Raw genomic sequence first — 13,802 nt, forward strand, 5'->3', positions numbered from 1 at the left:
ACCACAGAGACGTCCGTCCCGTGGTTCTGGTGTATCGGGAGATCGCAGCAAGATGAATCTTGACGGAAGCGTGCGCCAGTCCAGCCTTGGCCAGCGTCAGCAGGTACGGCAGTACTTGAGGAGCCGTAATCCGTAGAGGGTTAATCTTCTGTGCGTGGCACCAGACAGAGAACCTCTTCCATTTGTGTCCGTAGCATTTAAGAGTTGAGGACGCCCTGGCCTTTGCAAGAACCTCTCTGCAGTCGGCCGGTATGTCGTAACCTCCAAACTCCCACGCTGCAGGAGCCAGGCCTGCAAGTTCAGCGACTTCGGGTCGTGATGGAGGATGGCGCCTCCTTCCCTAGAGAGAAGATCTGCGACCACTGGCAGTTTGATTGACGGGGACGCTGACAAGTCCAGAAGGTCCGGGAACCATATCTGCCTCGGCCACGCAGGTGCGACGAGGATCATCCTGCACCGTGACCTCTTGAGCTGGTTGATGAGCCGAATCAGCAGCGGCAATGGAGGGAACGCATATAGGAACAGGCCCTCCCAGGGGAACGAGAAAGCATCGCCCATGCTCCTCGGCTGGGGAAACCTGCTGGCGAACCTCCGGCACTTGGAGTTTGTCGCCGTCGCGAACAGGTCGATCTGGGGTGTGCCCCACCGGCGGAAGAGGCGGTCTACTAGATCCCGTCATAGTTCCCACTCGTGGCACGAGCGCAGCTCTCTGCTGAGCGAGTCGGCGATGGTGTTCTTTATTCCTGCCAGATGAAACATCACCAGAAACAGCCCTTGGGCGACGGCCCAATGCCACAGATCCTGTGCCTCCTTGGACAGGGCCGGGGATCTGGTACCGCCCTGCCTCCTGATGTAGAACATGGTGGTGGTGGTGTCGGTGAAGATCCTCACCACCTTGCCCTTGAGGGACGGAAGAAAGGACCAGAGGGCCCAAAACACTGCACAGAGTTCCAGGACGTTGATACGGAGGGACCTCTCCGCCGGCAGCCAAAGACCCCTCGCGTGCAGGTTTTCGGTGTGCGCTCCCCACCCTTCCAGGGAGGCATCCGTGGTCACTGTCTTCTGGTGGCCCGGGGTCTGGAAGTCCATGCCCGCCGTCAGATGCGCGCGGGTGCCCCACCACCGGATCGCTCGTCGGAAACTCTCGTTGAGTGTGATCCTGTCCTCGAAGCCGCCCGTCGTCTGGATCCAGCGCGCGTCCAGGAACTCCTGCAACGGGCGCATCCGAAGCCTGCACAGGCGGATGAGATAAATGCAAGAAGACATCATTCCGAGGAGGGACTTGATGGACCTCACCCTGGCCGCGTCCGCAACCAGCATCCGCTGCACCTTGCCCAAGATGGCCCTCATCCTTTCCCCCGACGGAGAGGCCAGAAGCGACACTGTGTCGAGCTTCGCTCCCAGAAACAGTGCGTCTTGTGCGGGCACCAGGTGGGACTTGGCGTAGTTTATGGAGAATCCCAGGTCCGTGAGTAGTTGGACGGTCCTCGCCGTGTGCTCCGCGACGAGCTCCTTCGTCTTTGCTCGGATGAGCCAGTCGTCCAGGTAGGGGTAGACGTGGATCCCCTCTCGGCGCAGCTGCGCCGCCACCGGTGCGAGGCACTTGGTGAACACCCTGGGTGCCGACCTCAATCCGAAGGGAAGGGCTCTGAACTGGTAGCGACACCCTTGGACCATGAATCTGAGAAACTTTCGGTGTCCCTTGGAAGTAGGCATCCTCCAAATCCAATGACGACAGGAAATCGCCCTCCTCCAGTTGACCCAGGACGTGTTGGAGGGTTACCATCCGGAACTTCTGTGCCTTGATGAATTTGTTCAGTCGTCGTAGGTCCAGGATGGGACGCCATCCTCCCGTCTTCTTCTTCACGAGGAAGTATCTTGAGTAAACTCCGGAGCCCCGAAGCCTCTTTGGGACGAGCTTGATGGCGCCCTTCTTGAGCATCGCCTTTACCTCCAAAAGAAGTTGAGGGACGTGATGTTCCTTCCTGGCCACAGGGGGGACGCGCGGGCACCTCTTTAGAAACTCGAGCGCGTGACCCTGAGCCAGGGCATCCAGCACCCAACGGTCGGCGGAGATGGACTCCCACACGCTGACGAAGCTCGCCAGCCGGCCTCCCACCGGGGTGCTTCGGTGGGGGCCTGAGCCCACGGCCGGTTCAGTCCTGCTTCGACGAGGCTTTGCCGCCTTGTCCTCCTTGGCGACGACGGCGGGGTCCGCCTGACTTGCCTCGTCCCCTGTAGGCTTCCTGTGACAACGAACGGGCCGCTTGATGATAGGTGGAAAATCCGCCGCTGGAACCTTTGGAGGCACCCTGTTTGCCTCCGCCGCTCCGAAAGGGCGGCCGCCGTTGCTGGAGAACACCAAGAGCCCGGGCCGTCTCTGTGTCCGCCTTGATGGCTTGTAGGGAATCGTCCACTGTTTTCCCAAACAGGTTGTTCCCGTCGAACGGCATGTCCAAGAGACTGGTCTGCACGTCCTGACGGAAGTCAGTAGCCTTGAGCCATCCACGCCGCCTAAGGCACACGCTGTTGCCCAACTGGCGAAATCCAGTGTCAGCGATGCCCGTCGCTATCGTAATGGCGTGGTCCGACGCCACTTCTCCTTCCTGCAAGATCTCTAGGGCCTCCGCCCTCTTGTCGTCTGGTAGGAAGTTCAGCAGGGGGGCGAGTTTGTACCACAACTCCCTGTCGTAGCGGGCTACGATAGCCAAGGCGTTGGCAGCCTTAATCGTCGTCGCTGCCGATGAGAGGCCTCTGCGTCCCATCGTGTCCAAATTCTTTCCCTCGCCGTCCGGCGAGGAGGTTGACGTAGAGGCCGAGTCCCCCCCTGCTTTCTTCCTGGACGCCGCGGAGACGACCGAGTCCGGGGGCGGCTGTGCCCGAAGGCACAAGGGGGCCGCGTCCGGGACTCGGTACTTCTTCTCGTACCGATCCCTTCTCGCCAGCGTTGTGGATGGGTTCTTGAGGAGGGAGAGACCCTCATCCCAGATATCGTCCAGTAGAGGTACAGCGAGGACTGTCTTCCTCTTGGCCTCGCGCCGTTGATAAAGGAAACCTTCCTTCTTCTCTTCCGGGCAGAGCTGGAAAAGCTTGGATGCCCTGGCGATCATGGCGTGAAACGATCCAATCTCGTCGGGCGGCAAAGCCCGGGGAGGGAGGTGACGACGGGAGATCCTCGCCGTAAACTTCGTTGTCTGTACCCGTCGCGGCCGTGTCAGTCCCCGTATCATCCCCACGTGTCGTGGACGGGGAGGAGGGCTGAGCAGGGCGCGATGGTTGAAAAGGAGGTGGAGGATGAATCCTTCTCTTAAGGGGAGGGCTCCCAGAAGGGCCTGGCTCCGGGTCCCCCATCGGGAGCGGTTCCTCCGTTGGTGGTAACGGCAGTCTTGTCCTTATCTCCGAGCATAAGGACTGTATAGCCAACAAAATGGCCGCCGAGTTGTCTTGCGGCACTGGTTGAGGGGGTTCCGGTGGGCAGTCAGGAGCCCCGTCGGCACCCTCGACGTTCTCGTCGTCTCCTACGTCGGGGTCCCTCCCGACAGGATGGTCTTCTTCCACGCCAGCGCCGTGGCCTAAGACTTCGATCAGTTCCTCCTCCGAGGTTGAGGCCGAATCCATGACGACCTCCTGCCCCCCCCTTTTTCTTCTCCGTCGGAGGTTTCACGGGGGTCCTATCGATGGGCATGAAAGAGGACTCCCTCCGCGGTGGCAGGGAGATTCTGGGCCCCGAGGTCGCCACCACTGGTGTAGCCTCCACAGGCTGAGCCAGGGCCGCCGCGACTGTCTCGATAGAGGCCTTGGCTGGATGGATCAAGGCTTTCACCACCTTAGGTGCGTTCACCGCCTTCTCCTTGGGGGGAGGGTCACCACCTCGCTCCCCCTCCGATGGCGCCTTTGAGCACGACCGGGGTCTCTCCAGGAGCTTTGCCGGGTGCTCGGCCTTCCTCTTACCCGAGCCAGAGCGTTGGCTCGTGGTTGATGGCGCCGGGGAGGATGCGCCCTGCCTGGCGCCCGTAGAGCCCGACCGTTCGGCGCTCCTGGTGCCAGCGGACTCGCGGTGCTTCGCCTTCTGTTGGACCCCCGTCGCCGGGGCGCCCTCAAAGGTCTTAGAAGACCGCTCGGACTTCTTCTTCTTCTTCTCGCCCGACGGGCTCTTCCCTTCCAGCCAGTTGGCGAGACGCAGATGGCGGTCCTTCATGGTCCGCTCCGACATATTGCCGCAAAACGCACAGTCCTTCTCCACGTGCGTCTTGTCCTCATGCAGGCAGTAGAGGCAAAGGGAGTGTTCGTCCTCCTTAAAGACATTCTGAAGCTGGCATCCAGGGCAGACCCTGAACAGCTTTCCGGGCGTCGAGCTTCCCTTCTCCTGGGCCATGATCGAGATGGGCCTGAGAAACTTCTGGAGTCCTCCAAAAGCGTGGCTCGACGAAATCTTCACCCTCGAGGGCCGTAGAAGAATCCGACACGGGTCCCCGTTGATTGGATAAAGAACGGTGGAGCTTGAGGCTCTTTGACCAAAAAAGAGAACATTTTCCTAAGAAAAAGCGCGAAAAAAGCACTAAAGCTCGAGAGCAATAGCACGAGGATCCCAACACGTGAACGTGCGGTAAAAATCTGAAGATGGCTGCCAGAGGCGGGGCTTAGGGCGATGGCAGTCATTGGCTGTGGTCAGTATGACGCAGAGATCAGTGATTGGTTACTACTACGAAAGACAGATCAGAACGAAACTGATACTGATTTTTCTTTACCGAGGATTCCCAACCCGACGACGGGGAATATTCATGAGCATGTGAATCCATGCCAGACCCCATGCTGGAGAACTACTTGACTATTGAAATATTTACCTAGACATGGACATTTTCCCTGATTTGCCATATGGGTCTTTCAAACAACTGGAATTTTAGCATGTACTATTCATTAAAAACATTTTTTTTTTAAAGTTCTACATTACCCTCATATATTGGAAATGTCTTGCTGCGTGTAACTCTACTGGATACATTTGTGTCACTTTATTTCTAAAAGTGTAATGAGACTTTATGGATCTCATGCTATGAGACTAAATTAATCCGAACTGTTAGTGGCCTATAGACTTGTGTGATAAAGTAACCCCATGTTCCCCCTGTTGGGGCTATATTTAATGTATGGTGGTCATCTATCATTTATATGTTACCATGTAGTAGAGGTCTAGAAATTATTGTGACCATTTTCTGTGTTGCACTTTGGGTCTTCATTAGGGCTTCATAAATGTATGGTCATAGTTGTCTAGGGTTCCCTTTTCTCCTCACCCCTTAGTCTACATGTATAGTTCCTGCCTAGCACTGTTAAATTTAGTATTAGAAGTGGGTAGGATTTTTACTGGCCATTAGTGTTTTATACATGCACTGTGTTTATACTATGTGTTATGCTTAACCTAAGTACTTCTTATGTGTGGTTTATTAAAGAGCATATTTTTTAGTATACCAGAGTGGTGTATTCTACGAGGGTAACTGTACTTCCCTACCAGCCTTCCACCCACCCTGGAGTTGAGCGGGACTGCTCTGCCACAGGTCTGGTTAGTTGGAAACATTTTGCCATCAGGTTAGATGGTTTCACAACCCTCCCCAACACCATGCTTAGGACATCCATGGTGAAGTATCAGGGATCTGGGCAATATGTGAGAGGGCAGCTACTTCAAACTGCCATGATTTAATTGATGTGGAACAATTAACAGTGTGCAGCAGGGACATACCGAAAGACCAATAATTGAAGTTAGCAGGGAAAGGTTGTGTGTTCTATCGGACAAAGGGACCATCTTTAAGGTCTTTCAATACAGTTCTTGCAAAAGGAGAACAGAAGAGGCCACCATGGTGGTTCTGTGAATACAGGCTGTAGCAATTGATGGAATCAAAATTCCAGAGCGTGTGTATCTGCTAGGGTTTGTTCATCCAATTCTCATTACGATGGATGGGCCAGACAGTAACTAGCAGGAAATCGATGGAAGCATTTAATGGCTTTAAAAGGGGATATGGTGTGGGGCAAAACGTATGTGACTAAGTTACAATGTGTTAAACATGAATTGCCCTCCTGTAGGCATGGCAGTTATTTGTTCCAAAATATGTTTCAGGGATAAAGGCATATTCAGTATATATGGCTTGTTAGCATGTTTATTTTGAATGAGACGCATCAAAATAGTTAAACGCCCATTCTACAATATCTCCGGCCCATTCAATACAGTTGGAAGGCAAATGTCACATATTCCTTGTATTTGCATTTGTAGCGGTGGAGTTCCATACACAGTACTGCACGGAAAAGCACATGTGCTAAATGTGTTTCCACGCTTTGCAAAACATACATTCACGTAGAGTCTCCAAACTTTGCCCTCAACTCTTGGTTCTCAATGTAGAAGGCAGCAAAACACTGATGTAAATACCAATGTTCTCTACTTCTTTGTTTTAATTTCATTTACATGAGTTCAACTACTACACCAAGCCGTAATTTTAATTTAGTTGACATTAATCAAGTGAATTCCCAAATATGAAGTCTGCCATTAGAACCATGTCAATGGTATTGGTTATAACAGAGATCAGTAGCACTGACAAGGAAAAACGGAGTACAAATAAAAAGGTAAACAAAAGAAAGTTATCAAAAATACCAACTTTCAAACTGTGTAATATCTTCTGTACAACTGTTAAAAGTATGTAAACAAAATGGTAAATGCAATTTTAAAGAGGAGGTGAGGATTCCCCCTGTTCAAAGGCAGTGCGGTCTCTATCCAAATGTAAAGCTTATTTTTTGACGCAAAGTAGAGTTACATTTGTCGGGATCTAACATAAGACAATTCCTGCAAAACGTATCAATAGCTTACATTTCCTGTTTGAAAATATATAAATTAAAAGTGGAAAAGTACACTTCATTGTTTCCCTCTACACAGAGTGTACGTTTTGTGCTGTACATATAAGAACAGGTGTAAACACTAATTTGCATTATATGCGTTCCCGAAAAGGAGAAGAGAAACTACATTAAAAAGAATTTATAAAACGAAACGAGGGGGAAATAATTTGCTGATAAACATATAGCCATGAACATTTCTTCTTTTGCACATTCTACAATACGTTTCTACAAACTATGTGACGCACTCTAGTTCTAACTGCTTAGGCTATTTTGGTATATTAGCTACAAAACTAGAAACAGAATCTTAGAATGGTGAGTGGTAATTAACTATACCTGGAAAAGGCTCAAAGAAGAGAGTCTAGCTTCTGGATTTCAGCAATGAAACAGTAAAGAAGCACACACGCATCAGATTTATGACACATACAAAAGCAAAAGTGAAGAAAGTCATCAATTTGGGACGAGTTAAAAAGAAAATAAATGGAAAAGGTAATGGCAAGAGACTCAAACTAGGATTTGCAACAGAAACAAAACAGAACAGCGTACAAATCTAGAACAGAAAACAAAATTTCAAATGTAAGACCAAAAACAAAACGAGCAAGGACTGCACAATAAACAAAATAGAAAGTAATCATCGAATTTTACCAGAGAAGAGCACACATCACAAAAAAACAACAAGACAAAATCCAGGACATGCCATGCATATGAAAAAGCAACACTTATAATTAGTTAGTGGGAGGTAGGGGGAGATGGCAGAGCCGTTTACGGTCATAGCACTGCATGCTGATGTGCTGGGTCCAGGGTAGCTAGAGTTCTTACCTCCTGTAATAGGTCTGCCTGCTCAATGGCTTTCAGAACATTTTTCTTAGAGGTCTCTTGAACTTCCCCTCCAAGCAGGAACTCGTCCAGAATGAAATACGCCTTCTCAAAGTTGAAGATTATGTCAAGTTCACAGACCTGAACAGTAAAACAAAGTAAGAAGGACTGTCTGCATTAGACAAAATTAAGACACTGATTCAAATGAGGCGGACAACAATGTTTGAAGCACAAGCAGCAAAACATACACTGGCTTTTAAGGAACCAATGTTTACAATAAATGCCAGCATATACACTGAACAAAGAGAAAACAAGTCAACATTTTAGGTCTGTGCGGCTAAGAATACAACAGAAGGGGGTGGTGTGAGTGTTTATGAGCATATCTGTGATTGAGAGATGCCAGGAAATACAACCAGACACCTGGTGCCTTCAGCTCTTTTCCCTACTTAAGGAGCCCTCCAGCCCGTTTTCCTTTGCAGCTGGGGAGCAGGTGCAATTGGTTCTAGGTCACCCGCCCTAAGCACTACCCACCTGGTGCCTTCCTGGTTGCTGCTCTTTTTTACCACTTAGCAAGCCCCGCCCACCTAGTGCCTTCCTGCTTGCCACTCTTTTCCCTACTTAAGGTGCCCTCCAGTCTCTTTTCCATTGTAGCTGGGGAGCAGGTGCAAGTGGTTCTAGGTCACCTGGCCTAAGCCCTGCCCACCTGGTGTCTTCCAGCTTGCTGCTTTTTTCCCTACTTAAGGATCCCTCCAGCCCCTTTTCCTTTGCAGCTGGGGAGCAGGTAGATCTAGGTAACCTGGTGCCTTCCTGCTTGGCGCTCTTTTTCACTTCTTAGCAAGCCCCGCCCACCTAGTGCCTTCCTGCTTGCCGTTCTTTTCCTTAGCAGCTGGGGAGCAGGTGCAAGTGAATCAAGGTCACCTGGCCTAAGCAGCACCCACCTTCCTAGTCCTGCCTCTTCCTTGCTGCTCTTAACTCTTAGATCAAGGGCGTCTGTCGCCCGGGCATCCGAAGCAAAGGGCAGACAAAGAAAAGGGCAGACAAAGAAAAGGGCAGACAAAGAAAAGGGCAGACAAAGAAAAGGGCAGACAAAGAAAAGGGCAGACAAAGAAAAGGGCAGACAAAGAAAAGGGCAGACAAAGAAAAGGGCAGACAAAGAAAAGGGCAGACAAAGAAAAGGGCAGACAAAGAAAAGGGCAGACAAAGAAAAGGGCAGACAAAGAAAAGGGCAGACAAAGAAAAGGGCAGACAAAGAAAAGGGCAGACAAAGAAAAGGGCAGACAAAGAAAAGGGCAGACAAAGAAAAGGGCAGACAAAGAAAAAGGCAATTCCTGTTCGGACCAGGAGGACCCAGGGCCCGATCCCCTGCTCAGACAGCAGGTAAGCGTGCACCAACATGTGTTTGCACCCTCTGTCCCCACAGGCCATCCCCACCACCTCTGGTCCCCGGTTATGTTCCCTTGTGCCCCCCACCCACCTTCTTGCAAACAGGTGTCGCCTGTTTTGCTTGATTCTTCTACCCTGCTTCCCCTCCCCCCTCCATTCTCACCCCCTCCAGCCTAGTTCTGCAGGAGTCTGTCCTGATACATTCTGGTTCTCTCTCCCAAGCCATCCAATTGCCAAGGTGACCTCTGCCCGGCGCAGCTTATAAAAGACGCTGCCAGAGATCTCTCTCCAGTTGTATAAAAACTTATCAACGCTTCATTCACAACGGGTACCGTGCCTACCAACCTGAAACAATCTTGGGTACTACCGCTGCTCAAAAAGCGAACCCTATACCCACTTATACCTACAAACTACCGCCCCATCATGACAGTCCCATTCCTGCTTAAAATCCTGGATAAGATTGCTTATAACCAAATTCAAAAATTCTTGGAACAACAAACTCTTACGACCCCAACGTGGTACTGAGACTGCCCTCATCGATTTGAAGGCACAAACAGATGACCTACGAGACAAAGGTAACACAGCCCTTCTCCTGTTGCTGGACGTTTCAGCTGCATTTGATCTTGTCGACCACAAGGTCCTTTGCAGCCACCTAGACTCAACTGCCCATTTTTCCAAGGGGGGTATAACCTGGATTGAGTCTTTTCTTAGTGACAGGACTATGAGGGTGTTCTCCCCCTCGGCAGCGGCTGATCCAATCCCCATTCAATGTGGAGTTCCCCAGGGGTCCTGCGTCTCCCCCACCCTATACAACATATTTACTAAGTCCGTTTTGAGGATCTGGACCTTCTTGGTATCACTTACACTAATTATGCAGATGATACCCAGATTCTCCTCCCACTTTCCGGGGATTACAATAAGGATTTGGCCTTGGTAAATAGGGTGTATCTCATCATCCAGGCATGGATGGCAACCCACAGTCTATGCCTGAATGATGATAAAACAGAGCTAATCATCCTGGGTACTCAACCAAATCTTAAAAAATTAGGCCAGACTACACCTCGTTTGAGATTGATGGCAATATCATCAAGGTGTCCAAGGAGGTGAAGACACTTGGCTTTTATCTGGATTCCACCCTCTCCTTCGATAAACAGGTGAAATTGATGGCATAAGCCACAGCTTACACTTGTAAGCTCATTAGAGCAGGTAAACACTTTCTCTCAGATGACAACTGCATTATTTTAGCTAATCACCCTTTCTCAGCTCTCAAGCTGGACGTCCTTTGCATCTTGTACTCATGGTGGCCCTGAATCATGCTGTTCCCATCTTCATCTTGTATCCTGGCTGCAACATTAGGTGTTCCTACTGACTTCTGCAATGGTATTCGCTCTCCCCACTTGCTTCTCCAATCTTTTTGACTGCTTACTCTGTTATCTCCTCCTCTCCCTTTCTCCCTTTTGCCAACTCCTCCCCTTACTTTCTTCTATGCACTTAGTCTATCAGAATTGTCCCAGTACCTAGTATGATAGTAGCCTTGTCTGTCTCCTCCCCCTCCCCTTAGTGTCCCCCTCCCCCCAACTCCCTCCAGCACTATCTGAAATGTCATCAAGCCTAGTACGATAGTCTCTTGTTTTGTTCCTCCCCTCCCTTTCTGCACCCCTCTCCTCACCTTTTGTTTTCTCCGGCTCTACCAGAAATGTCATCAGGCCTAGTACGGTAGTCGCCTGTCTGTATCCATTTCCTTCCCACTCTCCTCATCCCTTACTTATCTACGTCTTAGCTCTTGCAGTATCTGAAATGTCGTCAGGCCAAGTACGATAGTTAATTTCACATCCTTACTGTTCATGACCTGCAAGAATGTCATTGTATTTCCCTTGTTCCCTCCCTTGCCTTGAAGCGCTTTGAAACACATTGTGTATAGGCGCTATATAAATAAACGATCATATCATATCATACTCCTCCGTATAGACCATTTACTATGCCACACAACAGATGTGCGACGATGCATAGACTGTTACAATTTACGTCGCCAAATACACTATATGGGCACTAGTTAAGTAGATTATCCACCCTGAGAAGGTGTGAAATGCTAACTAGTTGGGGAAGAGCATACTAAAGTCCTTCAATAGACAGCCCATCTGCTCTGGAAGTGGCGTTTGTGATAAAGACAAATAGACGAGGTTTTAGATAACAGTGTGTACAAAATAGAATGTAAAACAAACTCTGTCAAAGTAAAAAATTCAGCCGACTTCTAAAAAAGAAAACCAGATTTAACTGCTTAATTGTGGAGGATGTAGGGCATGCAAGTCTGTGTGTGCCAGTGCTGCCATGGTTTATTAAAAGCCCTTTAAAAGAGGATACTTTCATTACCCTAGCATATTTAAATAACGTGAAAAACATTGCAGGTGCTTTTGAATTTAGTAGAACTGAAATGAAGACGAAGTGATCTGCTCTAGATCGCATAATATTGCATACGTGTGAATGCCAGAAATGTTATGTTTTTTTCGCTGACAAATTTGAGTGGTAAATTCGGTTGACCAAAATATGCAATTCAAAGTGTAGAGCTGAGTCAACAGAACAACAGTCTTGGGTGTTATTGTTGATCTCTGATTTGCAGTACACATCAGCACGCTGCACCTTGTGTACTGTTTAGAAATATCTGGTTTCACTAAAGCTTCCCTCATATTAAGCTCTGCTCTGTGTTCATAGTCCTGAAAAGGGCTACGAGCATTTTGCTGCCATTCTTCCTTATTTGCTTGCCTTGGTACTCATACTTCCTTTCCTTTCCCCTTGATTCAATGCCTCGTCGTGTGTTTCTGGTCTCCTTGACTTCATCATCTTGTCATCATTCTTCCATGCCTCATGTATTTCCTCTTGGCACATTTTGAAACACTTGGATAGGTGGCAGGGGGTTCACCCTAAGTCAGTAAGTGTAAACCGGGAAAGGATTCTTAGTTCTTTGTACCTAGATGGATGCTACAGCTGCACTTCAGGCGAGCCTCACTGATGATCCTCAACAAGGCAGAAACACATGCTTGTACTTGTTGCTGGTAATCTTGTTTAGAGGGAAATGGCCTGCCATTTCTGTGCTACTGGACTGCCCTTGCGAGATGGACTGATCTGCAAATATTTATTTCACCTCCAGCATTGCACAGATAGCTTAATTATGGTTTTAGAGCGTGAGGGAACTCGTTCTGTACAGTATGTCATTTGTTCATTCTCATGCGAAGTGCCCTCACACCTTTGGCCAACATAGAGCTTATCAGTCGAACTCTGACGGTTCTCCATCACACCCTCTTTATTTACCTCTACCACAGTTACCTGCCATTCCTAGCTTGCACCCTGATCAAGAGGCTAGAACTTCTTTTATTTAATTGAACTAAAAAATGTTTCACTCACAGCACTGTCACCTTATTCAAGGTTGTAATCAGACAGTCACAAAGTAAAATATGTTCAAGCTCAAATCTGACACCTTCCAAAGCGAGTTGTCGTTGGGTCTCATTAAGAAACTGGATATACCACAGTGCAGGGTACAACAGCAACAAGCATTTCAAAGGTGTCATGACATGGATGACACTGCTTGGACACATTTTCATGCATTTAAGATGAATGATGTCTTTGACATGTCAAACAAAAACTTAAATGACTTTTCTTTTTAACAGAAAAAATCTTTGGCAGTTTAGATTGCCTATGTAGTGATATACTGATATACACAGTCTTTGAATAAACATGAGGAATAATATCACCCACTTACACTGCCAAAATATTTGTCTAGAAGCTCCACATAACGATGAATTATTTCCAGGGTAATCAACTCATTGTCTTGATCTTCAATAGCACAGCAGAAATAGAGACTTGCATATCTGCAAAAAAAAGTTACACAAATCAAATAAAGACTAAGACGGCAGACACTGCATCGTGTTGGCGGCATGACATTCACAAAGCAGGTTAAAATATAAAGCACATCATACTGGCCTGCTATACGAGTTATTTTCCCCCCTTACGATTTTGCATATTCTATGTAGTAATGTATCCATTTACAGAGATAGCTTTGCTAAAAGGCCCTCAGTGTTTGTGGGGAGTCCATTTTCCAAAAGAAATACTTCATACAAAACTTACACAACTGCGAAATATGCAGTCAATAAGTTTATTACCTAATCATGTCAAAAAAATAGTCTTGGAAGAAAATTCATCTACCCAATCGAGACAAGACTCAAACGATTAAACGATTAAAGATCAAACGATACTGGCCCATTTTCAGGCTCATCACCTGACAATCTAACCTTGCCTTTTCTTAGGAACTCGGGACAGGAGTTGTTCTTGGAGCTGATCTAGCAACACATTCTAGCTCTCTGCCCAGCGCTGCACCCCATAGAATACAGCCGAGTCCCTGGAAAAATGTGATCACGCTGTTGAATAGTCATGGACACTTTCCTCCTTAATCCTAAAAACTCACTCCACCTCAGCCTAGTCTGTGCTGTTGCACTAAGCACCTCCTTTATTTCGGCACTACTGCGTAAGCTATATGAGACTCCTGCAACACGATTCTTGGATATTTTCACATCTGTCCAGATTATACGGGGCAGACCCAAGGGCCATTGAAACCACAGCGCGTGAAAGCCATAACATATGGCAGAAGGTGCTATACAAATACCACATAACATTTATCTAACGCCAAGCGGAACCATAAAGGCTGCAATTGGGCACACTCGCCAAAGTGCACAAACCATCTTGCA

The 13,802-nt window shown here is 48.5% G+C and overlaps 1 protein-coding gene across 10 annotated transcripts in view; it reads right to left on the minus strand.

Annotated features, from left to right (window-relative positions):
- Nucleotides 1–13,802, minus strand: part of AP1S2 (adaptor related protein complex 1 subunit sigma 2) — a 380,836-nt gene that overhangs the window by 248,438 nt on the left and 118,596 nt on the right. For 8 of the 10 annotated variants that reach the window (XR_011283537.1, XR_011283535.1, XR_011283536.1 and 5 more), the window contains 2 exons: nucleotides 12,821–12,929; nucleotides 7,687–7,824 (listed from right to left, as the gene is read on the minus strand). Coding sequence is in view for 7 of the 10 variants with exons in the window: in XM_069636792.1 (XP_069492893.1) it covers nucleotides 7,687–7,824; nucleotides 12,821–12,929 (247 nt within the window). In the remaining 3 variants the exon portion in view is untranslated. Of the gene's footprint in view, nucleotides 1–7,203; nucleotides 7,236–7,686; nucleotides 7,825–12,820; nucleotides 12,930–13,802 lie in introns of all 10 variants that reach the window. The other 2 variants (XM_069636795.1, XM_069636794.1) reach the window with 1 other exon arrangement.

The sequence above is a fragment of the Ambystoma mexicanum genome, chromosome 7p, assembly GCF_040938575.1.
Source record: "Ambystoma mexicanum isolate Mex_15411 chromosome 7p, UKY_AmexF1_1, whole genome shotgun sequence".
Classification (NCBI taxonomy): Eukaryota; Metazoa; Chordata; class Amphibia; order Caudata; family Ambystomatidae; genus Ambystoma; species Ambystoma mexicanum.